Raw genomic sequence first — 27,225 nt, forward strand, 5'->3', positions numbered from 1 at the left:
TTTAACATTTTATTTCCTAATTTTAAATGGTGAAATGTATTTACATTTACAGTTTCAGACTGTTTGAGTTTTATTAAAATTAACCATTGGTCTTCCGTAGTAGCATACATTTAGATCATTATAACCACAGTTACAATACAACGATAAAAATGTAACCAAATTATTTCTAGTTATTTTATAAAAAAAACAGTAGTCTAAATACATTTAGTATAAATACACAAATTATATATAGCTTAATCACAAAAATACTCTTATTATATTCCATTGCTTCTTTAATACATTTAATTCATGTTTACATTAATAATATAATAAAATGTCCCACATTTCTGCCAAAATACCATGGTGCAGTTAGTGTTACTACAGATAATTCATGGTAAATTATTGTGATTTGTAGATTGAAAAGTCTTATGACTGCATCATTGTGCACAGTGTTTCTGCTGTTCGCCAGTGTTATTTCATCTGGGTGCGTATTAACAAAACATTTTATCTTACCACTAAGAGTTCTCTTAAATAGCAGTAAAAGTGTTTAGCTAGAGTTAAATTAGAGTTTATCTAACCCTAACCTATTCACAAAGCTGCTGAGACAAACTTTTACTAATGAATAGAGAGAAGTCTTAAGCTAAGAGAAAGGGGGGTGTTGACCTTGTTGCCATAGATGATGTCAGCATGCTTAACTATGCACACAGTGATTGGCTGATAGTCTCTGTCAGAAATTTATTAATGGAAATATTGCAGAGCACAATATTATGTTTCTGTATTCAAATAAAGATTAAAAAAAAGTTAGTTACCAATCTCAAATAAAAAGTATATGTTCAGCTAATTGTCAGCCTCTTACATGTATGCTTCACGAAAACAGTTAGCGGATATGCGTATAAAGAGACTTTTAATTAACAGAGTAGAATAATCATGGCTGATAGTAAGACATGCAAACGCAAAAAATAAAATAAATGGAAGCAAGAACAGCTACTGCTACTTGCCCCACTGGTTAATGAAAACAAGGATATAATCAAAGGAAAATTTGGAGTTGGGGTAACCTCCAAAACCAAAGGTGATACCTTTTTTAAAAGATCATTATCATCAAATGTTTCTAAAATGTTTACGTTTAGAGGCAGATTGCCAGCAACAGCCATTTTAGGAATAGTTTGTGGTTTGTTCTTAGTGACTTAGGAGTCCTCCTCACTACTCTTAACCTTTCACAGATTTAGGAGCTAGTTTTAGTGCTAAAACGCTTTAAGAGTCCTAAATTTAGGATTGAAACGCCCGTTATTTTTAAGATTTTCTCTTAAATCTGCGAGTTATGAACGACTTTTAGCCTTAAAGGGATAGTTCACCCAAAAATCTAAATTATGTTATTAATAACTCACCCTCATGTCGTTCCAAACTAGTAAGACCTCCATTTATCTTCGGAACACAGTTTAAGATATTTTAGATTTAGTCCGAGAGCTCTCAGTCCCTCCATTGAAACTGTGTGTACGGTATACTGTCCATGTCCAGAAAGGTAAGAAAAACATCTTCAAAGTAGTCCATGTGACATCAGAGGGTCAGTTAGAAATTTTTGAAGCATCGAAAACACATTTTGGTCCAAAAATAGCAAAAACTATGACTTTATTCAGCATTGTCTTCTGTTCCGTGTCTGTTGTGAGACAGTTCAAAACAAAGCAGTTTGTGATATCCGGTTCGCGAACGAATCATTCTATGTAACCGGATCTTTTTGAACCAGTTCACCAAATTGACTTGAACCGTTTGAAACGGTTCGTGTCTCCGATATGCATTAATCCACAAATGACTTAAGCTGTTAACTTGTTTAATGTGGCTGACACTCCCTCTGAGTTAAAACAAACCAATACCAATAATTCATGTATTCAAACAGTACACTGACTGAACTGCTGTGAAGAAAGAACTGAAGATGAACACAGAGCCGAGCCAGATAACGAACAATAGACTGACTCGTTCACGAGTCAAGAACCGGTTGCATCGGTTTTCGGATCACCAGTTCTTTTGCGCTCGACGTAATGGCATCATTGGCGAAGATTGCCCTTGATTCAAGCCTTCGGTTTACCTGGGCTCATAAAATTAGCACAGAATCAGTTCAGAATCAATCACCAAAAGAATCAGTTCGGTTCAGACGCTCTGTGTGTCGGTTTGCTTCAAACTGAATCACACATGCGCAGTATCATCAGCTCCTCGGTTCTCAAATCAGACACGTCTGACAGAAACGGTTCTTGACACATGAACGAGTCATTATCTGGCTCGGCTCGGTGTTCATCTTCAGTTCTCTCTTCACAGCAGTTCAGTCAGTGTACTGTTTGAGTACATGAATTATTCCGGGATATTGGTTTGTTTTAACTAAGAGGGAGTGTCAGTCACATTAAAAAAGTTAACAGCTTAAGTCATTTGTAGATTAATGCGTACTGGACACGCGAACCATTTCAAATTATTCAGTTTGATTTGGTGAACTGGTTCAAAAAGATCCGGTTACATCGAATGATTCGTTCGCGAACCGGATATGACAAACTGCTTTGTTTTGAACTGTCTCACAACAAACATGGAAGAGAAGACAATGCCGAATAAAGTCATAGTTTTTGCTATTTTTGGACCAAAATGTATTTTCGATGCTTCAAAAAATTCTAACTGACCCTCTGATGTCACATGGACTACTTTGAAGATGTTTTTTTATTACCTTTCTGGACATGGACAGTATACCGTACACACAGTTTCAATGTAGAGACTGAGAGCTCTCGGACTAAATCTAAAATATCTTAAACTGTGTTCCAAAAATAAACAGAGGTCTTACGGGTTTGGAACAACATGAGGGTGAGTTATTAATGAAATAATTTTGCAAATTGGGCGAACTAACTCTTTAAGATATTTTTTGAATACGGCCCCTGGTTTTAAACTAGTTTAAAATCACAAAGTCATTTGTTTTGTTAGCTGAATTTGCGCACTTCACAATGGATCTCACAGTGCTGTTAAGTGTTGTGTGACCGAGATTTGCTCTAGTGAGCTCGCACTGTGCTGTCGCTTGAACCTTGAGCTTACCAGATGCAGTTCAAATGAGTAGTGCTGATTCATTCCGCTTCTGGCGCATAAACATTATATCGAACATTTATCGAACACTTGTCATCGTTTTATCTCAGGAAATTGTATCGCGATGATTATCGCGATAATTTTTTCGGCCAGCCCTAATGATGAGATCACTCATAACTGAGTCAATCTGAATTATTCAGACCATATCTGTGAACCAAATCAGTTGATTAATTTAAAATGTCTTTATTAAGTTTAACTTTCATGATTTCACAAAGCTATCGTATGGCTTTAGACCAGTGGTCTCAAACTCAATTCCTGGAGGGCAACAGTTCTGCAGAGTTTAGCTCCAACCAGCTCCAAATCACACCTGCTCGGAAGTTTCTAGTAATCCTGAAGACCTTGATTAGCTGGATCAGGTGTGTTTGATTAGGATTGGAGCAAAACTGTGCAGAGCTGTGGCCCTCCAGGAATTGAGTTTGAGACCAATGCTTTAGACGATTTGAAATGTAGCATGCAATTTGTATGGACCAATTTTATGATACTTTATGAAGCTTGAAAGCCTTGGTCCTCAAAAGAAGGACCAGTACAATTCTTCAAAAAAAATGTTAAAAAAATTTGTGTTCCAAATAAATAAAAAAAGTCCTACGAATGGAACAACATGAGGACATAATCAAGTGAACTATTCCTTTTAAGACTTTTTGGTTGTTTTACACATCACAAAGCAATTTGAAAACGTTTTTTCTTTGTTTTTCTTTTTTGGCTTTACTACTTTACAAAACATTATCTTTAATTGAATTACATGAATAATTGTCTCTTTTAACCACTGCATCTGGTTTTTGTGAGTCTGTTGTTTCAAGAACAAAGGAAAGTGTTTAATGGAGTGAATGGTGTTCTGTCGACTTAGTATTGTTTGTAATGCAAACAGTGCATAGCAGCCACTATATTACACTATGGAGTGTAGCCATCTGTCAGAGGTTTCCATAAACATGTCACATTGTGATGTGGTAGGTATATTAAATCTCCGTTTATTTACGCATACAGCAAAGCACTGCCCCCTAGCAAAATTGCATTAGTAAATGTAAATCATCCTTTTTTTCAGGACTCCTTTTAGTGCAGGGAAATGAACGACTTCACAGGTTAACAGCCATTCTGATGAGCAAATAAAGTTGACCCCCTCAATCACTGCCTTGGAACACCTTTAAATCAACAGAGAGCGAGATGGGGTGACAGGGTTTCAAGTACTTCAGACAAGAATGATTTACTAATTCTCAAAAAGCCTTGTAAAAACAAACCAAACTGAAGCATTACGGTTCAAGAAGTGCTGCAGCTGGTCTAATATAGCAGACAATCTGATTGGAAGACAAATGTAACTAAGCTTACAAAAATTTCATTTTGAAAGATTTCTTGTTAAAAGCCATTCAAATCAAACAATAATGGTCTTATAAATTTGGCTTAAAGTTGCAATGAAAAAGAAGTATTGATAAATATTTTGTTCTGTATTGTCAGTGTCACTTTATTTGTAGAGCATAATTAAAACTAATTAATTAATGTAGGGTGAATTTTCATACTGATGAATATGACTATGATTTCAATTACGATTATGATTTCTACACTTGGGGAAAACTGTCAATGCTAATGGATTAAAAGGCCTTTCAAGATTTTGTTTGATCATTATATGAAAATTCACCATACAGTACATACATTTTCTAAATGGACGTTACTGATCATATTGTTCAATCAGCAAAGATATCTGACAACAGGTTTAAATAACTGTTAAAAAATATATATTGTATAAATGTAATATATAATAAAAGTATACATATTTCTTTTTAATATAACTGTTTTATTTATATATATATATATATATATATATATGTTGTTGTTGTTTTTTTTTTTTTTTTTTTTTTTAATTTTCCATTTTTCAGGCTGGTTCTGTAAATGAATATTTTATAATAAACAAACTTTAGAATTAGCTTTAAAAGGGTTAGTTCATCCAAAAATTATATCATTTTTTACTCACCCTCATGTCTTTCCAAACTCATAAAACCTTCTCTCATCTTCGTTACACAAATTAAGATATTTTTGATGAAAATGGGAACTGTCCTGAATGCGCTTCGAAGATTGACACGGAAGAGAAGATATTTTTAAATTAAGTTGATATTTTTGTTTTCTTTGTGCACAAAAAGTATCATTGTGAAAAGTCTATACCCCTTTAACAAAAAGGCAGGGTTTTCTATTCATAGTGTGTTATGATTTTGCCAACACACATTTTTCTGAGTTGGCTCAATGTTGCATTTGTAATGCTAATAGTCAACACTTTTGATAGTGCTTACACATTTTCCCATATGTCTTTACACAGGAGGAGTGCCAGAATTACATCCGTGTTCTACTTGTCAACGGCGACAGGCTGTTTACATGCGGGACGAATGCATTCACTCCAATTTGCACCAACCGCACGGTAACGTAAACGCATCAATGCACTTAATATAATGCACTGGCTTCCTGACCTGATGTTATGCTTGCTTTGTCCCAAGTTTCCTCTCCCACATTGACCTCCTTTGACATTTTCATCACTGTGTGGGTTGTGTAGCATAGCATGTGGTATTTCAACCAAAGCCTGTGGTTTATTTCAATAAACTTTTGTTCGTGCTTCACCTCAAAAGAAGCTTTTTTGAGATCGAGACAAAAAAACAACAATAACAACCAAGGCCTGTTTTTCAAATAAAATGGGATTTTGTAGTATCTCTAAGTCTCTTGTCCTTTGTGGAAAGTTCACACTTGTTATGCAGGTGTTGTGCGAGTGTTTGCACTTTATCTTTGACGAATTATTCCAACGCTTGGGTTGCAGCATAGTTGCCACCTATCGCAATAAATGCCACTCAATGTAGCTGATTGAAAGATAAGCATCTCCAGCAAGCACATTTACTGACATCCCCCATTATTCCCCCTCACATCTCCTAGTTTTCATTCAAGCATGTAAGTCTCTTGTGCTCGAATCTCTGAATTTGAATGACTGGATTACTCTTCTATCCTTTCCTCAAACCTGATAATGATGATGACAGTCGATTCGCATACGATGGCAATCATTTCCTCGGCTATTTATTGACTCAAAGCTAAATCACCCAGGGATTTACCATTATAAGTACCTCGTGCCAGCAGGAAAGGACTTAGCGCAGCCAGGAAGGCACGAGCGAAAATTCTCTGTTGTGTCCTTGTAACGCCGCCAGTAAAGCCTCATCTTTAAACAATCGGCTATCGAGGTTGTAGTGCTGCTCAAACACAGCTGCCAGTCTCCTGAAGAGGCATCTTTCAACCCTCTCCATTAATGTGCATTATGGGTAGCGTGTCCATATCTGCGAAGGCTTCCGAGTGCTATTTGTCAGAAGGTGTTCCATCAATAAACGCCTTTCATCTTTCTTCACACCCAAGAAAAGGCACATCCGTTCAGGCGTTGGCTCAGGGAGAAGTATCTCCCTGGCACTGACGCTTCAAAAGACTGCTTCGCCTTGCCAATCATGCAAATTCGCCTGACTTTATTGCCAGCTAAATGGCTCCAGGTCCTGAAGGAAGCCGAGACACTTCCAGCCATTCGCGGAGGTTTTCTTCAAGCCAACATCAAGGATAATCCCTCTTTACATTGATTACACAGGGCAAGTGTTGTGGCCGTCAGCTGCATGTAAGATAAAAGCATTCAGGAGAGGCCACACAGGATCTAATCCGCCTTCGGGACGGACCGATAGGGTTGAGTACAATGCAGTATGTCAAATTTCCTGGTATAAAAATAAGCTAGTCAGTGAAGGCATGACATTTCAAGCTGCATAGATACATTTACTGCTGCTTGAGATGTATTGTTCAATTCGAAAACCATTCACTTGTCATTTTTTCTGGTACCAGATACCACATGAATATGGAAGGTAGGAGCGTCATTAAAACAGAAACTTTAACGGGATTTTTCAAATGTGTTTTTGATGCCAATTTTAATCACATTTTTAAATATGATGATCAGGGTCTGACTGTGCTCTCAAAGGAAACAGCACTAACAGCTCTTCAAATCCTCTCCCTTGTGAGTACTGCAAAAAAATCCCCACAGTTGAATGTGTGTGTGTGTGTGTGTGTGTGTGTGTTTTCTTTTTTAATGCTCAAAATCTTTTAATTTTCCTAGTTTAAATTTTAAACAAGGCTTAGGTCATTTTGTCTCTCAATAAATGTATTTCATTGTTTGTTTTTTCACTGTAAATGTAAGGAATGTTTAGATGTTTCTACTAGAAAAAATAAATAAATACTGAGGAAGGAAATAATTTTTGGCAGTGATAACGGAAGCAGTCCTTTACATCAGTGGTTCTTAACCTTTTTGACTTCAGTGCCCCATTTTGTCCACAATAAATTCCCATGTTTTTTCCAGTTTGTACGTGGTTTACTGGATAAGGATTTACTCACAATTTTATACCCAATAAAATATTTTAGAACCTGGCATATATACATATTTTAGAGCTCGGACGATATACATATTAGACTTTTCTATGTCCACAAATCAGACTTTTATAATGAGGCTTCCTCATATATCCAGGTTTTACAAGAAGTGTCAATCCTGTTTTTTGAAAGACAAAAAAAAAAAGAGTTGTTAAGGGCATAATGAAGAAATATCTTGATTTTTAGTTGTTTTAGCTTGTTTCAATGCTTGTTTGGTCTGATTTTATGTCATTTTAAGGCCCTCTTGGACGTTTGCCAGGGTTGAGCCTGGTTGAGGACCACTGCTTTAAACCGATATGGTTCACTAAAAGCTTCTCTAGTAGTTCAGATGGAGAATTTGCTGGATGTCTCCGTTCGCCTGTGTGAAGGAACAGAAATCCGATAAAGAAACTTGGACCAGCACGAAAAGTCATACTCGCTTTCTTTGGTGGCATATCCCTTGTGCTTATTATATACAAATGTAAATTACCTCCCTGTCATGGTAGCTTCCCATTGCTGGCTAAATGTCACACTAAGCAAGAATCAAGGCTTTGCCATACTGCACATAAGGACAGAACGGGTGTGTTGCGAACGATTAGCTTTTAGCTATTGCAGCCACCACTAGGCGTGACAACCAAGTAATGAGATAAACATTTTTGCCGTCTAACAAAATAGCACCCAACATGGCTGGAAGTAGGCAGAGTGTTTCCACAGTAATAAATAATTCGAACAGTGAACAGCCACATCAGCGCCTTGCATAAACAGAATTAGAACATCTTAGAGATTTCTGTCCGTGGAAGTGTTTGGACGTATTTCTCTGTCCAGACTCAAAACAAACAATAATGCGTCCAAAATTATTTATTCCATGATTTGGATTCAGATTGTATTTACTAAGATATATACTAGCCATTCAGGTATAAGAATTCCAGGGTGTCTGAATTCAATCTCTGTTTCTCTGCACAGCTGACTAACCTGACCGAGGTCCATGATCAAATCAGTGGGATGGCACGGTGCCCCTATAACCCTCTGCATAATTCCACTGCCCTCATCACTTCCAGCGGGGAGCTGTATGCCGCCACAGCCATGGACTTTTCCGGCAGGGACCCGGCAATCTACAGAAGCCTGGGAGGACTTCCACCTCTGCGTACTGCTCAATACAACTCCAAATGGCTCAATGGTATTGTATCAAATATATTGAATTCAATTAAGAGATTAATTAAGTCATTAATAGCAATCAAGTGACTAATTAGTCTTTGGAAAATGTTGCACAAGTTGTTTTTAAAAGTGTAGTTCACCTAAAAATTGAATTTCTGTCATAATTTACTCACCTCCATGTCATTCCACAACTGAATTTCTTTCTGTAACACAAATAAAGACATTAGGCAGAATGACAGCCTCCAGCACTGTTCACTTTTATTGTATGAAAAAAATGACTGATGTCTGTCAGTCTGTAACATTCTGCCTTACATTGGCTTTTGTGTTCCATATTTGAGGTTCTGAACATAAAAAGGAGGTGTTAATGATGACATGTTGGGGGGTGGGGGTGATATGTATGTTTAAGTAGCACATCTGTTTTGAAGAGCTCTTCAGTTGTTCTTAACTGATGGTTCACAACACAAAAATAGGCTGCATAAAGTTTCAAACATCTGCAAGAACAAAATTTAATGCAAGTGTAACTTAAGTAAATGTGCATATTTGGAAAAGTAAAATTAATGTACTCATTATCCTTTCAGATAGATGAGTAAGCTTTTCCGGATCATTTGTTGTGGAGTTCAAATAGTGAGTGTCTGGTCAAGTTTGACCGTGTTTTATTACAACATCAGTCATATCATAGGAGGTAGACAAATTAGCATGCGCCAACATGATCCATAAAAACATTGAACAACACTGCAAATAATGAATACAGTTTTAGTAATTTTAGTCACCTGTTGTGTCCATTTGGCTTGTATTTGCTGGATTTGAATTGACCATCTTAAAGGAACAGTTCACACAAAAATGAAAATTCTGTCATCATTTAATCACAATCATGTGATTCCAATCCTGAATAACTTATTTCTTCTGAGGAACACAAAAGATAATTTGAAGATCGATGGTAACCAACAGTTTTAGTCACCATTTTCCTGGTAAAAAAAAAAATAAAACATACTTTTTGCACGAAGTATCCCTTTTACTGTAGACCTTAATCTTTTCTCCAAACCTAAACATCAACATCTAAGCTAAAAAAATTTGCCTGAGCTGATGGGTTTAAAAATTGTCATCAGAAAATCTTGACCGAGAAGAACTGATTTACATTTACATGGCATTAACTTTTTCCAATTGATTTTTCCTCCATGTTGTGCAAATGTGCAAAGCTCCTCACCACAAAAGAAAATGAATTTGCTGTCAATCACATCCACCTCCTCACTTTGAATCTTACGGAGCTGGCCTTGATTGTTGCTCTTTTTGCCTTTTTAGAGGCTCGTGCATTCATCTGTTTTGAATGGAGAACGATAATTAAACAAGTTAGCTCACTTTGATCGTTTCTCATTGTAACCTTTCTCTTCTCCCATGACAAATGAGTTCGTCCATTACCTAAGCATAAGATTAATAAATGCATCTCGATGGGCTAGTGGTTCTGCTCCATGTGCAATCCATTATTAATCACTGTCATCTGTCCCCTGTTTCTGTCAAACTTAGAGCCCAACTTCGTTTCCTCCTACGACATCAGCAACTTCACCTACTTCTTCTTCCGTGAGAACGCCGTGGAGCACGACTGCGGCCGGACGGTGTTCTCTCGCACCGCCCGCGTCTGCAAGAATGACATCGGGGGCCGTTTTCTGCTGGAGGACACCTGGACCACCTTTATGAAGGCCAGGCTTAATTGCTCACGGCCGGGTGAGATTCCATTCAACTACAACGAACTGCAAGGAACCTTTTTCCTGCCGGAGCTCGAGCTTCTCTATGGGATTTTCACTACTAATGTGTGAGTAAAGCACCTTTTAATCACAACACACAGTTTTAAGATATCCACTGTTATGTTCCGGGGTTTCAAAGCACAAAAGTCAACTTATGACACATTATTTCCTGCAGAATGTCAATTTTGTGGTCTGCAATCTCACCAAAAGCCTACTAATTCCATAGATTTTTTTGTGAGGACACTATCAATTTAACACCATACATTTGCCTTTTTTATTTGCTTATCTGCTGTTATCTCTCTGGTAGTGTGTGATCTGTATCACAGTCAGCCATGGACAGATCCATTTTTCACATTGTGTTCCACTGTGCTTAAATGATTGTCAGTGAAAAAGTGTTGCATATAAGTGTGTGTGTATGTGTGTTTGTGTGTGCTGACTGCCTGCTTCTGACTCTGTTCTCAGCAACAGCATTGCCGCATCAGCAGTGTGCGCATTCAATCTGAGCGCTATTACCCAAGTGTTCAGTGGGCCTTTCAAGTACCAGGAGAACTCACGCTCCGCTTGGCTGCCCTACCCCAATCCCAACCCAGACTTTCAGGTAAGCACCCAGAAAATGACAGTCACTTTTACGGACAGTATGCATTCGCTCTATCTACTTGAAAAGTTAAGTGGCACTTTCCACAAATAGGGTACAGAATAGGGCCTGAACCTCTCAAATGGTCAGTGAAAGGAGGTGCTTAACCTTCTGAGAATCGTCATCCATTCAAGAAGTCGTTCTGAGTTTTATTTTCCATTATTTGATGAGACCCTGCAACAGCATTTGTTGTTTAAATGTTTTTTGTTTTTGTTTAATACTAAACATAATTATATGATTTTTCTATTCAGTAGAAAACTTAATCATATAATGAGTAACAGGGTTGCAAATTTGATAAAAAAAAATATCAAAGTGACAGTAAAGACAATTATAATGTTCCAAAAGATAGAACTTTGCAATCAACAAATCCTAGAAAAGGTGTCACAGTTTCTACAGAAATACTAAGCAGCACAACATTTTTCAACGTTTTTAATATTTACAAATCGTCTTTTTCCACAATGCTGCAGGAAGTAATTCAGATTAGTTTGTAATATAAATATTTTTACTATAGTTTCTAAATTAATGAAATTTGTATTTAACAGATTATGTCAAAATGATTATTTAAATTTTTTAACTACCATTGAAGTGGGACTTCCTACATTTCATTCTAGGTTAGTAACATTAATAAATGTGGGATTTTTATCTTTGCTGCTCTAATGCCAAATAATAGGGTATATGTGAAAAGTGCCAGGTCTCTTTCTGTTGGCAGCACTCCAGCAGTAAACAACCAAAAAAATAATAATTGACTTTCTCACCTCAACTACTGTACCACCAATGTGTGCCCAATTAAAATGAGATGGTGACTGATGTTTTAGGTTTTATTGCCTCATGTGTTTGCCTGATTATTCTCCAGAAAAAAAAGAATATGTGAGGTGAGTTTTTATTTTTCTGAGTACTGTCCAATTATCCAAAACCCACAAACACCTCTGTCTGATATTTTCGATGAAATCTGAGGGGAGACAGATCAGGTCACGGTTCCTCAAGCCTCTCTGATGGTTGTTAATTCTCCTCCATTTCCATGTCTTTGTAATGCTCGTGAATTTATTAATAAAATTGCCAGCTTATAACATTTTTGGCTGGACAATAAGAGCTAATAAAACCAGTATTCATCTCCTGTGGAGTATTGCCAGCCACTTCACAATGACTGACTCTGCAGTGCATCGTTTTAAGACTTTCTTCCGAAATCTAACTCGGGGTCAGAATGAAGGAATGTATCTGTGTCTGAATTGCTGTTAATTTGTATTTTAAAATGTATTTTAATGTGATTTGAGATCCATGTTCAGGTCCAGATGGACTTTTATTTACATTTTCTAAGTTGAATTTTGGTGAAATTCTCCATAATGTATTTTTAAACATAGTAAATAGTGTTGAAAACCAGTTGGAATACATTTCACCTCTAATAAGAAATACACAAGGGCCAGATGCTCTGAATGACGTGTTCAGATTCTTTGAAAATCTTCAGTGATTTCTGTTGGCATTGGGAGCAGATTCTATGCAGGCCTGGTAATGACCCCATTAAAATGACTTGACTACCATATCTAAAACCTTTCAAAACTGTCTGATCAGCATGGACTTCTTTTTTGGATCAGCTGAATCAGACTTTCTCTTCTGGCTTATTGAAGCCGATCTCTGTGACCTGATAATTAAGTTTCCGAAGTCCACATGAAAGTCTTTGACTTCATTCTTTTTCTCTTTGAACCACAAGGATTCATGATGTACAGTAGCCCTACTTTATCTAGCTTGCTGTGACATCTTCATCAAGCATTTGTCCATGTTGTTGAGGCCAGATTTACGAGCTTCAAATATATGGCTTCCAGCATTGATGGAAAATGGCTTGCTGTATATTTTGTTCTTGAAAACCAACATGCACCCCATTTGAGAAGAATTATGTCTGAGTTGATCTCCAGCTGATTGATGTTGATTATATGTGATCCGAGAGAGTGCAGGTTTTGTGAGGCCAGCTAATTTGTTTCTCCATATAAAATCTTATTCAGGGAGGTAAACATTAATTTAGGGAAACAACTGCTATCCAGATTTCTACAGTAAATGCTTTTCTATAGAAGAAATTATGATGATTTTATACAGCAAATGGGTTTTTCAGACCAACAGCTTTTAGTTACTTTTTTTGCAATTCGTTGCAACCGTAAATCCTTTTTGTTTTTTTCTTATCGGCATCTCTCTGTTTGTATCTCTCTTGTTCTTTCTCAGTGTGGCACTATAGATTACGGCTCCTATGTGAACTTAACGGAGAGGAATTTGCAGGACGCCCAGAAGTTCATTCTGATGCACGAGGTGGTGCAGCCCGTCGTTCCTGTGCCATACTTCATGGAGGACAATGTGCGCTTCTCCCATGTGGCTGTGGATGTAGTGCAGGGCAAAGACATGCTCTATCACATCATTTATCTAGCAACAGGTATAGTACCACATTACCTTTACATAGAAAAAAGACGTCTGTACATAGCGTTAACATTTATGCACATTTAATATAGTCTAAAATAAGCACTGCATTAGATATACGTACTGATGAAGGTTAATGGAGTTGCAGCATAAGATGCACACTAATAGCACACTACTTTCTGCAGAATTGCAAATGCAGTCCATTAGTTGTGCCAGATGCTTATAGTGAGTGATCTTATTAGTATAAAAGCTCATTTCTTCCGATTCCATCAAAAATAGAAAATTTCATTTGTAAAATAAGAAATAAAGTCACAATTGACAAGTTTTAGGTATGAATATAGTTATTCAGCAAGGATGCATTAAATTACAATATATCTATTTCAAGTAAATCATATTATTTTGAACTTTTCACTGATCAAAGAATTCTAAAATAAAGGGATCACAGTTTCTACAGAAATATTAAGAGGCATAACTATTTTCAACATTGATGATGAACATTTTTTTTTGAGCACCAAATCAGCCTAGAAAGATTTCTAAAGAATCATATGACACCGAAGCCTGGAGTAATAAAACTGAAAATTCTGATTTGTATCACAAGAATAAATTAAATTTTAAATAAATTAAAATAGAAACCAGTTATTTTAAATGGTAATAATATTTTAGTTTTTTAATCAAATAAATGCACCCTTGGGGAGCCTTTCAAAAGCAGAATTTTAATGACCTCAAACTTTTGAACAGTAATGTAAGTAGCCACCCACACACACACACATATATAAGTCTGTCAGTCGATTCACACTGAAGACAGATATGGGTCACTAACAAAACAAGAACTTAAACAAGAAAATAAATAAATAAACAGTTCTGAGAAAAAAAAGTCTGAAATGAACATTAAAGCCTGTAATATGAAAGTAGTCAGAGAATCCCAGGTGGCCGACTTCTCATTAAACCCACAGCTTATTAGAATGTTACTTTTACCATCAGAACTTTGTCGAGTGAAGACTTCTGCATTGCCATAAGGGAGGCACAGGGGAAAACTGACTCTAGTAATTGGTGGTCCACTTGAATCATTGGTCTTTGAAGCAAGCAACAGTTGGTCACCAGGCTGAATAAAGGCATTAGACACATAGCAACGATAAAACATCAAAGGCAGCATGTGCTTACATAGGGGAAAGAATTTACTGTAAGCTGTCATTTGCTATCCAGATGCACACCAGAGCACTGGAAATCTCCAAGTCTGTCTGTTCTGGCCTGTGCACTGCTGAAAAACACTGAACATCTAGTTACCTGTCAACAGTAATTAAATTACAGGAACACTTATTGTTAAGGAACTGTGTAAAATAAACACTTGTTAAAGGGAAGGAGACACTTGTTAAATTGTACAACATAAACACACAGGACAGTCAGGGTTTAAAAGCTGTTTGCTAATTGGGCCAGTAGCGTGACTATGGTTTTATTTCTGTAATACACTGTTTTCGATTATCAGGAAGTCAGAGCCTCATGCTGATTTAAGAGCATTCACAATGTCTGTCTAGTCTGACAGTGAGGGAATAAAGGAATGGAATAGCAAAAAAAGAATAAAATTTATTGTTCGGCAAAAAAAAAAAGTTCTGTATTACTTTATTTCTTTGTGGCACAGAAAAAGGAGAATTTTAATGTTCACAAATGGCTTCCGGTCTTAAAAGATGTCCATTCTCTGTATTCCAAATCTTCTAGAACTTAAAAAAAGCTTGAAAGAAAGATCTCTACTTCTCTCCTAAAAACACAAACGTTCGACGTAAATATTTTCAGACAATAATAGTAATATCTTTTATTCTTTTATTTAAGTCTGTTGACTTAGTATTGTTATTTGTTCATTTCGGATATTAGTTGCCAAGGCAGTATTTCCAGTTTCTGTTTCCATCTTATATTAGTATCTTAGTTTATTAAAGCTTTGATTTTAATTAGTGGATACAATTTGTAATAGTTTTAACATTGCTAACACTGGTCTGATCCTCACACAAACCTCACATATGTCAAAATATTGTGCTTCTATATAGCGCTTTTGCGTCTTTTTTGAAAAATGTACTGTATGGAAAACTGGCTTTTTTAAAATCTTTTTCATATGCATTTGGAACAACATGAGGATGAGTAAATGATGAATTAATCATTTAATGCTCAACATTGCAGTCGCTGATTATGTATTCCATGATAATGACGTGCACTCAAGATTCAAATATTTGCGAGGCGCTATAAGATAAGTCCTTTGCTATGGCAAACAGTCCTTTATACGCCATGTTTATAAAGTTAGCCTTGATTCAATTCATGCCAGACAATAATAGCTTGAAGTGTGAGGAACGTAGCTGGAATTTCACAGTCGAATGGAATGAAATAGAGCACTGAAGCCTGTTTTGACAAGAGCAGGGACCTAATCAGTGGCTCTTGTAGTATCTAAAAGTTCATTGCCCCACATGTTGTATGGCTCCTATAAAACATCTGACAGGCCGCTTTAGAGCGAACAAAAGAATAACGGCAACTACTGCAAGGATAAGATAGATATTAAATAGCTTATCAAACCAATCCAGTTCACTCTTTGTGACATTATGAGATCAATGAATGTCCTCCATGGACTCACAGACCACATGCTCCATAGAGGGATGTATAACCTGCGAAAGGTGATTCAGCCGATAATTCTGCCCTCCTTTCAACTGCACAAAAGCCACCTTTTGGAAAAGATAATGAATCTTCTCTGGAGAGTAGTCAGTCCGCCCTCTTTGCCCTTTCTGATCCAAATAGCACATCCATATTTAAGTTGACAGCCCAGATGGCAGACTAGCACTATATAGAATTTTCATGTGATAGAAGAGATCTGAGGTCATTCTCCACTGCTGCTTCTCTGACATCATTTCCTTTCAATCTCACCAGGTTATCAGAGATGCCCCACTTGATCACCTAAACTGCTTCCTAACTCTTTTCCCCCCGTCTCTTACCTTCTCTCTATTATCTTAGACACTTGTTTTCAAATTTCTCTTTCTGCTTTCTAGATTATGGCACTATTAAGAAGGTGCTCTCTCCACTGAACCAGACCACGGGCAGCTGTTTGCTGGATGAGATTGAGCTTTTCCCCCCAAAGAAGAGGCAGCCAATCCGCAGCCTGCTCATACTTCACAGCCGCAGTGAGCTATTTGTGGGAGTCAGAGACCAGGTCATCAAAATCCCCCTGATGCGCTGCAACTTCCACAAGTCTAGAGAGTGAGTACTGCTGCTTCTCAGCAGATAAATGTACAACATCTCAAGGTAGAAATTCATACCTACTTCCCAAAAATGAAAATGTCATCATTTATTCACCCTCATGTCAAAAACTGAACACAAAAGTTGTTGTTTCTAGATGCCTTAGAATAGATCTTGTAAGTGGCAAATTTGACAGTTATGAAAATGAGGCTGTGAGGGATAGAAGTACAGTGCGTTCAATGGATTGTACTGTTGTTTAACAACATGCCGATTGTTTAGCTGATGAAATGTATTTCTCAAAATACATCAGTTGTGAAAATTATAATGACCTTTACAAAATTCGCTCCATTGTAAACACTCTAAGCTCTATTTAATATGGTTTCTAACCTGATTAAGGTCTATAATGAACATATTATATGGATACTTTAGTGTTTTGTTTATTTTTTGTCCTTTTTGGAGCTTGAAACATCCTACAACCTGTCAACCCTTTCATCAAAATATAATAACTTTTTGTGTACAAAGGCTTTGTGGCCGTGGGGGGAGGGTATTAACATATAACAATTAATCCTATTTTTCATAGTCTGATTAACCCTTAAAGAGTAAAATCAAATCAAAGGCTATATTTTGTAGCTTTTTTACAACACTGAATTTTTTTTTTTTTTTTTTTGTCACTCTTCAATTAGACTTAATGTGTTAACCTTGTTAACAGTGGATCATTTTACAGCATTTATTAATTTAGGTTCATGTTTTATACTATTTTTGGTCAAACTTTATTCTAAGTTCCAATTCTTGCTATTAACAAACCATTAACTATGACTTTTTCCTCAATAAACTCCTAATTTGATGTTTATCAATAGTAAGATAGTTGTCAAGTTTAGGTAGCGGGTAGGATTAGGGAATTGGTCCCACTGAATTGTCACCCTATTGTGACGAGTGGGGCGGGCCGAGAGCCGTGGGAACTGAGCGAGGCTGGTGAAGTGATCGGGAAATGAGCAACACTTGCTCCACTCGCCGGTCTCGCGTCCCACGGAGGAGATCGGAAGGATATAAAAGAGGAGCGACGAGAGTGAAGGACGAGAGAGGACCAGGCCTGGGCTTTATTTGGTGTTTTGTTTTGTTTGTGCGTGGCAGTCGTCTGCGAGGGGCTGTCGCGTGTTTATTTTATTATTTAAATTATCTTCATTTGAATGTCCGCCGGTTGCCACCTCCTTCTTCCCGAGATTGTGAAGTTTGTATTTTGTTACACCTATCTTTTAATTATTAATTACGTTCTGTTCTTAATTCATGTTAATTTATTGTATTTACTTGCTGAAATATGTTGGTATATATAGTAAAAGTGAAAGTATTGTTCATTGTAAGTTCATAATACCTAATGCATTAACTAAAGTTGACAAACAGAACATTATTGTTAAGTGTTACCCATTAGTTTTCCTTGCAAATTTTAATGTTTTATGTGACAAGTTAAATGCAAGTGTCATTTCATGATTGCTTTTAATAATACCAAAGTTTTGATTCCTGGCAAGATAAATGATACTACTAATCTTATGAGCGCATACATGCCTGCAACCTTTTTTTTTCGCTGCACAAGAATAAACGTAATTTCACAAAGATCATCTGCCAGAGGGCAACAAAGAACAATCATCATGTTTGACATTGTGCCTCCAGGCCTTCATATCAAGAGCACTTCTCTAATCTCTGCTCATAAGAGTAGATGGCAGCCTGTTCATCATCTCTCTCCATTTGCATTCCAATGAAAAGCGCTGAGTTATGTGAATATGAGCTGCGTTTTGCCTGATGAGCTTTTTCTATCCTCTTAAGCGGTTAAAGATTTGGAGAGGTCAATTACTCACACCTCTATACTTTCCGACAGCAAAAAGGGAAACTAATGCAAATTTTTATTGAATAAACAGCCACATGCCATAACAGGACTGTTTTAAAGTGCCTGCTTTACACTGCTGATAGTCCCATTGCTGTGTCACTGTACTATAAACTTCACAGCACTGAACGCTTGGCTTCATCTTTCCATCCGTGCTGATGACTGCTGTGATAGTCCTCAATCAGTTTGGGCTGTTCTCTATTTCTGATGAAAGTTATTACCAGCACTCGAGGGAAATACTGCCAGATGAAGTTATGCCAAAGCGAGCAATATTTATAATAAGAAGCATGTGTGTTCTTTAAGGTGTTTAACTTTTTAAAGGGCTCATATTATATGTTTTTACCATTCCATTTATTTCCCAGAGGTACACTGATGAAGTTATTCAACTTTGTTCTATTTAGTGTCAGAACTGAATTTGCATGAGGATTTTTAACCCTTCTTTGACTCTTAGAAGGGTATACCCTTAAGACTTCTGTGTAAACGCTTTTTCTGAATGTACAAAAGCTTCTCATTTACTCTTGCTATGCTTGCTCATGGCCTTCTTCAAAAGGATGTGCAGAGCTGTAGGTGCTGCATACAGCCTAGAACAGTGTGTTTAGTGGACTTTCACTATTTAATATTCTAATTTTTTTAATGCATAATATTTATTATTATTTTACTTCTGCTCTTGTTTATGAACAATGCGATCTGTCCTATTTGTTCATGTTTCAGGTTTCTGATGTCAGAAAGAATTTCATAAGCCGTATTTGCGGTTAAGTGTCGATATATGATGTTTTTGGACAGGGAAGGAATTTGTCAGTTGTAAAACTTGTGGAGAGTGTGCTTTCATAAAGGAAAATTGGATTTCTTTGTTACATGACCTCTTCATTTCTGTTCTTCTTTTGTCTTCTCGCTGTTGATTAATGTTGCCATAAACTTTCATTTCATGATGAGCATCTGTTCTTTCTCTCTCTCTCTCAGTGCCTGTGTGGGGGCCAGGGATCCGTACTGCGGCTGGGATCTGGTGCTCAAGAAATGCACCACCCTGGAAGAAAGCGTGAGCATGAGCCAATGGGAGCAGAGCATCACACGGTGTCCTGTGAGTATCCAGAATGCACTTCAATCATTCACGCCGTGTCTCAGCCCTCAAAGCCAAATGTTTTTTAGTTTTTTTCATATGAAGACTCTTGATGCTGATCCAGTCTGTCAGTGAAGAACAGGGACAAATGCGCCCGCTTCAACCGTAACTTGCAGGATCAACTTTTTTTCTCATAACAGCAGACACTCTTAGAAGTGTTTTATAACAATGTTGAGGAAACATTGCAGGTGATGGACAGACAGTGCTGAGACAGTGCAGATCTGATGTATTGCTGCTGCTCCAGCAAAACAAACTTTTCCTTTTTCTGTACTCAAAAAGTGAATATAAGGTTCATAGTAAATAGAGCTTGTGTGCAAAGAAACAAAGCGCAGCAGAATATCTTTCTGTTGAATGGCATTCTCTGGTAACATGGCTTCATATTCCCACACTCCTTTGTGCTGACATGTGCCCCTGCCTGAGGCCTCCCAGCCTGTAGATCACTCCCAGAATCCTTTGTCCAATCCATCATGTCCCTCCCCTGTATAGTGGCTCTGAAAATATTTAGACACTTGCTCTTCACAAGGTTTCATGTTCTAAAGGTTACATGCAGTGTTCTGTGAGATACCACAGCTCTGAAAGCACAATCCACACACACACACACACATATATCTGTGGACACAAAGATACTATAAACTACAGTATATCAGGCATTGTGGCAGTCTCACGGGGTCTTAAGGTAAAGGACCTTGTAGCTTGTAGCTGTAGCTGATAAATTACATTTTGTGTAATAGCACGTTGCCTCCCACACTGCCTGAAGAAAGCAGCATGGAAGTGTTGAACACAAACAAGGAAGTGTAAAAGTGTGGGAGGCTTGGGTCTCAGTCACTAGAATGCAAGATTTCTATTGATTTAGTTTCACACATGTTGTTTACACATATTGGTCACACATTTTGAGGTCCACATGTCCTTTGTTGTTGGAATCAACAATCAAAAATGTGCCCCAGACATGGTTAGCTTTGCTGCTTTTGTGGAAGATGCAGATTTGTATCCTGCCTATACATCTGCAGGGTAAGATTGTGTCCAGGTGTCTGAGGTTGAGTGACAGATCTAAAATGACTTCAGCAGCAGAGCACAGTAAGGCTAGATGGAGACACACTTCATTCACAAAGCCCTTCTGGAGGCTGACACGGTATGGAAGTAAACAAAGAACCAAATTTGTTTTCTCTGGAAAAAAAACCGTTAACTTACTGTATCATCCCTGCCTTAAAATTGGCAGAAACCGCATCTATATTTAAAGGAAAAGCGAGGCTTTTGAAAATGAGGTTTGTTTTAACTTTTTCACCACACTGGAAATGTGATTCTCTTATGCGTTCGGTACACAAAGAGCACAAACAATTTCTCTCCACACAGAGGTCCATTTATTATTTTCCATTCATAATGCATTGACAATCTTTTCCACAGAACTCATCGTGTTTTATGCGCTAGACAACATTACCTTCTCCCTTTGTTCACAAAATATGTTGTCCTGTATCTGATACCTCAGATGTTAATAACCAGAGAGCAATAACAAAATTACATTAGCTATTCATTACTGCATTCTCATATAATGCCTCATATGAAAATATTTGCTCATTGTAAAGCGTGTTCATTTTCCAAAGAGGAGGCCTGCTATTTTCACAAATCTCATATGCTGAAAGCTATATTTTGGTTGGGATTCATCAATAACTGGCAAACGTGACCTTATCTGCAGTAATAATTCATTTGCATTCATATTTTGTTTACTTGTTTCGGTGCCCATTTACTATTTATGTGCTTTCTTTCTGTTGTGTGTGGTTATGTATGTGTGTAGGTGAGGAATGTGACTGTGGATGGTCATTTTGGAGCCTGGTCAGGATGGAAAGCTTGCAGTCATAGTGATGGCGGCAGTTTTGGTTCATGCCAGTGTCGCACTCGAGCGTGTGACAGCCCGAGCCCTCAGTGTGGAGGGCAGCCATGCCAAGGAATCTTTGTTGAGGTGGCAAACTGCTCCAGGTATGCAAACATCTCACAAATGCGTATATACTGTAGCACAAAGACTAAAGCACAAAAAGATTTTTTCTGTAAGTAACATTTTTGTATTTTGTATTTTTTGTATTTCATTTCCTGTTTTAGTCATTACCATGCCACAAAACAGCAATTTTTCTTAAACAAAAGTTGTTGTTTGACTCTGAACTCAAGAATAAATCATTTCATACAATTATGTTGTTTCTATTGTAAACAGGCTTTGAACAGTCTTAACTAAGATCCTCAGTGAATAAACCGAAGGTTAGATTATACCAGCCAGCTGTGCCAGCGTTTGATTAGTGATTACTGCCGTAACATATCCATTCTCAGAAACGGGGCATGGACGCCATGGACGGCATGGGCTCCTTGCAGCACCAGCTGCGGGATCGGTTTCCAGGTCCGACAGCGTTCCTGCAGCAACCCCACTCCTCGCCATGGGGGACGCGTTTGTGTGGGCCAGAATCGTGAAGAGAGGTAAAGAAAAGCATGATGGCTTATTATATATGCTTTTTTTTTTACTCTCAAAATCTAAGGGGACACATGCATGTTTGAAAAGGCATGATGATTCTTTTGTTTGTTGCTTTCATTCTCACCTGCTGCATGTGTGATTTCTGCTGTGATTGCATGGCAGTTGATGGTAATGAATATGTAAACGCAGCTCGTTTTATAGCTTTTTTTATTACTATTATGAACTATTATGCAATGTTCATCTCTAGAAAGCTTGTTAGTAAATAACTGGAAGCACACAAACCAAATGCTTGAATGGTGGAGTGAGAGAGGTTCTTCTTTATCTGCCCCATAATTTGTGTGACTGATATCCAATTAAAAATAAACATGCTAAGACTTTTTAATTACAGAGACTGTCGCCGCAGACTTCACACAGACACTCAAACACTGTAGGTATGATAGTGCGCCATCTAATTATGGCAGAATTATGTTTAAACTGCGCTGCCCTGAGAATGTGTGAAGTTTCTAAGCAACAGTGCATTGCAGCTGAAAATTAGACCTGAAGTGCTGGGATGAAGAGAGGGCGAGAGAGGCATCTGTTGAAAACAGTTGTGGTCCCTCTGTTGAAGGTGCCAACTTTTCTTGACTCACACTTCAGGCTTTTGTCTTCAGACATTTTTTATAAATATGCTCCCTTATTTATAAGACCTCAATGTTAAACTCAGCTGTGGTTGAGAACAAGATAAGAAAATTACAATTATTTCCATATATAGTAATATTTCAATCTGCTATAGGTAAATAATTGGTTTTGGTTAATAACCCAACTGGTGACCAGCAATGTGAAACAAAACGGTAAACAGCATTTTATTAGGAAGCACTTTATTGAGGATACATCTGAAATGCAGATGAAACAGTGACTTAAATTCAGATTGCTGCAAGGAAAATAGAAAGAACCCCCTAGCAGATCTAGGCAGGTGGTGCTGGGGAAGGTGGAGGGTTAGGGAAATCCCATGGCACGCTGCAATGAATTGATTAGATAACCTCAGGAATAAATAGGTTACGTCGACAAAAAACAAACAAATGATTGGATGAAGTTCAGAAGAGTATCATGACTGTACTATACATTAAAGCCAAATTATTTAAAATCTATTCTGTTTATTGAAATAAAATTAAATAATTAAATGATAAACTTACTTAAAAGTTAGAAGTGTTGCCTTGGCAAGTAACTGAAATAAAATAAACAGAAGTATCAAAATTTTAAACTGAAACTGAATATAAAAAAAAACTAATAATAATGACAAAAGGACATAATTATTAACATAAAGACAACAATTCAAGAATTCCAAATTCAAAATATTAATAAATATTATAATACACTGTAAGAAAAAAAACAAGAAAAAAAACAGGGCATAACTGTATTAATATGAAGGATTTTTCTGCATTGAGTGTTTTACCTGTATTTTGAATGTTGCACTTTATTGATTTGTTTTTTAGGGTTTCCAGAAATGTCCATAAAATTCATTGATAATGTTCTGGCTGTGTGTGTGTGTGTGTGTGTGTGTGTGTGTGTGTGTGTGTGTGTGTGTGTGTGTGTGTGTGTGTGTGTGTGTGTGTGTGTGTGTGGTGTAGTATGTAAATAATATAAAGAAAAAAATCACTGGATTTAACTGAAAAATTAAACATTTTGTAAATGTAGTGTATATATATATACATATATATGCATGATTGCATGATTGAATAATAATAACTTTGCATGATTGAAAAATAATAAGCTCTTTTAATATATTATTCTTTCTCATTTTGGAAAATGACATTTTGACAGTATAACAAACTGACCTCAGGTTTGCCAAGATACCAGTGTCTGAAATCACAAGTCATAAACTTTTTAATTTCACTTTATCCAATTATTCCAAGCTCATGATTAGAGCCATGCTATCCACATTCATTTTATAGTTTTATACTTCTACTTCATAAAAAAAATTTTTTTTTTAAAAATTAAAATGAAGGAGCAACTGCTGAGCAATAAAATTGTCCTGTGAAACGGGACAAAATGACCATGTCACAGTTTTTCACCATAGAAACACAGACACGGGGCTTAAGACATGAATACCGCTGCAGATTGGTAGTTTTTCTTTCTTTTTTTGCAGGTGACTGTGAAGCAGACCATTTCTGCCACCTCTTGCATTTTCTATCTCCTGCCCCCCACTTACACTCTTTCTGCAAGGCGCCGGGGCACTTGATGCCCTTAGGTGTCTAACCATAAAGGCTGTGAATAATCAGCAGAAAAGTTCTGGTGCAGGCTTTGAGTTTGTCTCCAGTCTCACTAGTCTATATGCCCCTGCGAGTTTTTCACACCACCCATGCACTTTAATACAACACCTCAACCAGCCCAGCGGTGCATAATGGCTGTGAAAACATATCCGGGGAGCGCGTCTGGGCCCACAGTTTTCATTTAAGGTTGAAGGGAGCCGAGTTAGTGGCTCAAATGTGCTTTGTCAGTTCCCTTAGCAGGACGCTGTTTCGGACCAACAGAAGAAAGCAACATTCCTGGTTTTGTTCTACTCGGGCTACTGCAAAATCTCTGTAGTTCGGGGTCTTTTGTCCGATATTGAAAGAAGTTTGGATTCACTTGTTAGTGCTGCAGGGGACTTTTTTACTTTGAGTCCTGCTCAGCCAATGGGCATCTGTTCAGAGGTATTCAGAATCAGCTCATATGTACAGTCACACTTTATTCCTGTTCGGCGCACTACTGCCAGATGGCAATGTCCTCAGCACGCAACTCTGCTGTGGGTCGGTCACCATGAGATGTCCTCGATGAGTGAAACGAGAAAGAGACATTGAATTGAGAGTGTCAGCTTAAGTGATACTTCAGTCAAAAATAAATAATCTATGCTAATTTGCTCACCCTTTTGTTGTTCAGAAATCAGTCTGATTCAGAAGATTGATTTATAAATCAGATCTCACACTTTTTCTAATGAACACATGATAACAACAAATAAATACATATAATCTGAATGAGATAAATGTATGTATATATATATATATATATATATATATATATATATATATATATATATATATATATATATATATATATATATACAGTACAGACCAAAAGCTTGGACACACCTTCTCATTCAAAGAGTTTTCTTTATTTTCATGACTATGAAAATTGTAGATTCACACTGAAGGCATCAAAACTATGAATTAACACATGTGGAATTATATACATAACAAAAAAGTGTGAAACAACTGAAAATATGTCATATTCTAGGTTCTTCAAAGTAGCCACCTTTTGCTTTGATTACTGCTTTGCACACTCTTGGCATTCTCTTGATGAGCTTCAAGAGGTAGTCACCTGAAATGGTCTTCCAACAGTCTTGAAGGAGTTCCCCGAGAGATGCTTAGCACTTGTTGGCCCTTTTGCCTTCTGTCTGCGGTCCAGCTCACCCCTAAACCATCTCGATTGGGTTCAGGTCCGGTGACTGTGGAGGCCAGGTCATCTGGCGCAGCACCCCATCACTCTCCTTCTTGGTCAAATAGCCCTTGATGCCTTCAGTGTGACTCTACAATTTTCATAGTCATGAAAATAAAGAAAACTCTTTGAATGAGAAGGTGTGTCCAAACTTTTGGTCTGTACTGTATATATAATTTATTTTTTTTAATTTTTTTGGTTTTCTATTTAACACTTGTGCGTTGTTCAAATTCACTTTTTATTTATTTATTTTTTTATATATATATTTTTCTTTAATGGCAAAGCCATGACACCATAAAATCATGCATTCTTGAAGGTTGGTGGTTTTCTATGTAAGAATTTTCAGGACTTCTTTTTAAAAGCAATTGCAAATTGTATTTTCAATTGCGTTTTCGCTCAACGATTAATTTTTCCAAACCCCTCCTTTACATGATGCTAATCTGCTGTGATTGGTCTGATTGGATCATGCCTGGAATGCTTGATAAAGCAGCGTTTGTGAGCAGTGCTGCTTTGTGTACAGCCATTACTGAAGAAACGCAACATTTCTGTGCACGCATTTCTGTGCACGCAACAAGTGGGCGGGCAATATGCTAATGTTTCATGTTGAAATTTTTAAAACTATGCCTTTCAGTGATTCAGATTTGGCTCTTTATTTTGAGAGACAATGAATTTATACACTTTCAGATTTAAAACTTTGCAGAATGTTTTCATTCCCTTCACGCCCCAAAATACTTCAAACGAAGTTCATTTTCATTCTTCGTTTGGGGTCAAAAAGAAGTTCGAAAAGGATGAGCGATGGTATAACGTTCCAGAACATTCCAACACCCCTGAGTTGCTGGAGGCAGGGTGTAGATTAATGTAAACGTGTTGCGACGCTCACGCGTATCCCCTAAACACAATAACGGTGAAAGATGAAGTGTAGGCAATCTAAGTGTGAGAATATTATAGACAAAAAAAATCATGATTAGCAGCAGTTCAGAGTCAAGTATCATATTTGCAATACAAAAGAACCATTTCATTTCCATAATCAGTGTTTTATGGGAATTGTGAATGGCTCATAGTCTGAAAACTTTAGCATGATGTGGATGTTACTTTATTTTATTAGTGTTCATTTATTTTATTAAACTGGATATAGTGTTACACCTTTTTATATTTTATGTGGTGACATTATTTACTTTTGATAAAAACAAAGGTTTATTATTGTATATTAATTTGGCATTTCATTTATTGCAGGCCTATACCCGTTAAATTTGCTCATTAAAATAACAACAACAGCAGCATGATGAACATAATATAATAATATATAATCACTCTAAAAATGCTGGGTTCAAAACTTCTTAACTTGGGTTATTTGGCAAACCAGCGCTGGGTAAAAATTGGACAGAACACATGCTGGGTTATTTTGATCCAGATGATTTACCAAACATGGGTTATTTTACTTAAGTCATCTGTTGTTTAAACATTATTATATTGCTGGCTTAAAATGGACTTGATATTCAAAAAAAAAAAAATTATTAACACACATAATTACTAGAGGCAACAGCAGTAATCAAAAGATGAACATTTATTATTAAGCAAGAACACATGGAAAAAATACAAGACAAACTGAATTTATTTGGGTGAATACATCATACTTTACAATATTACATACATTTAAACTTGTTTAACAAGCATTTTAAAAGTAGCATTTTAATTTAAATGTATTCAATTATTCTCTGT

The 27,225-nt window shown here is 36.9% G+C and overlaps 1 protein-coding gene across 4 annotated transcripts in view; it reads left to right on the forward strand.

The window, feature by feature from the left end:
• The window catches only part of sema5a (sema domain, seven thrombospondin repeats (type 1 and type 1-like), transmembrane domain (TM) and short cytoplasmic domain, (semaphorin) 5A), a 145,129-nt gene that overhangs the window by 71,817 nt on the left and 46,087 nt on the right, over positions 1-27,225 (forward strand). For all 4 annotated transcript variants that reach the window (XR_009425594.1, XM_059524531.1, XM_059524529.1 and 1 more), the window contains exons 6-14: positions 5,387-5,485; positions 8,440-8,653; positions 10,153-10,438; positions 10,833-10,968; positions 13,213-13,417; positions 16,422-16,629; positions 19,445-19,562; positions 21,391-21,572; positions 21,915-22,058. Coding sequence is in view for 3 of the 4 variants with exons in the window: in XM_059524531.1 (XP_059380514.1) it covers positions 5,387-5,485; positions 8,440-8,653; positions 10,153-10,438; positions 10,833-10,968; positions 13,213-13,417; positions 16,422-16,629; positions 19,445-19,562; positions 21,391-21,572; positions 21,915-22,058 (1,592 nt within the window). In the remaining variant the exon portion in view is untranslated. The remainder of the gene's footprint in view (positions 1-5,386; positions 5,486-8,439; positions 8,654-10,152; positions 10,439-10,832; positions 10,969-13,212; positions 13,418-16,421; positions 16,630-19,444; positions 19,563-21,390; positions 21,573-21,914; positions 22,059-27,225) is intronic.

The sequence above is a fragment of the Carassius carassius genome, chromosome 35 (genome assembly GCF_963082965.1).
Source record: "Carassius carassius chromosome 35, fCarCar2.1, whole genome shotgun sequence".
Lineage (NCBI taxonomy): Eukaryota > Metazoa > Chordata > Actinopteri > Cypriniformes > Cyprinidae > Carassius > Carassius carassius.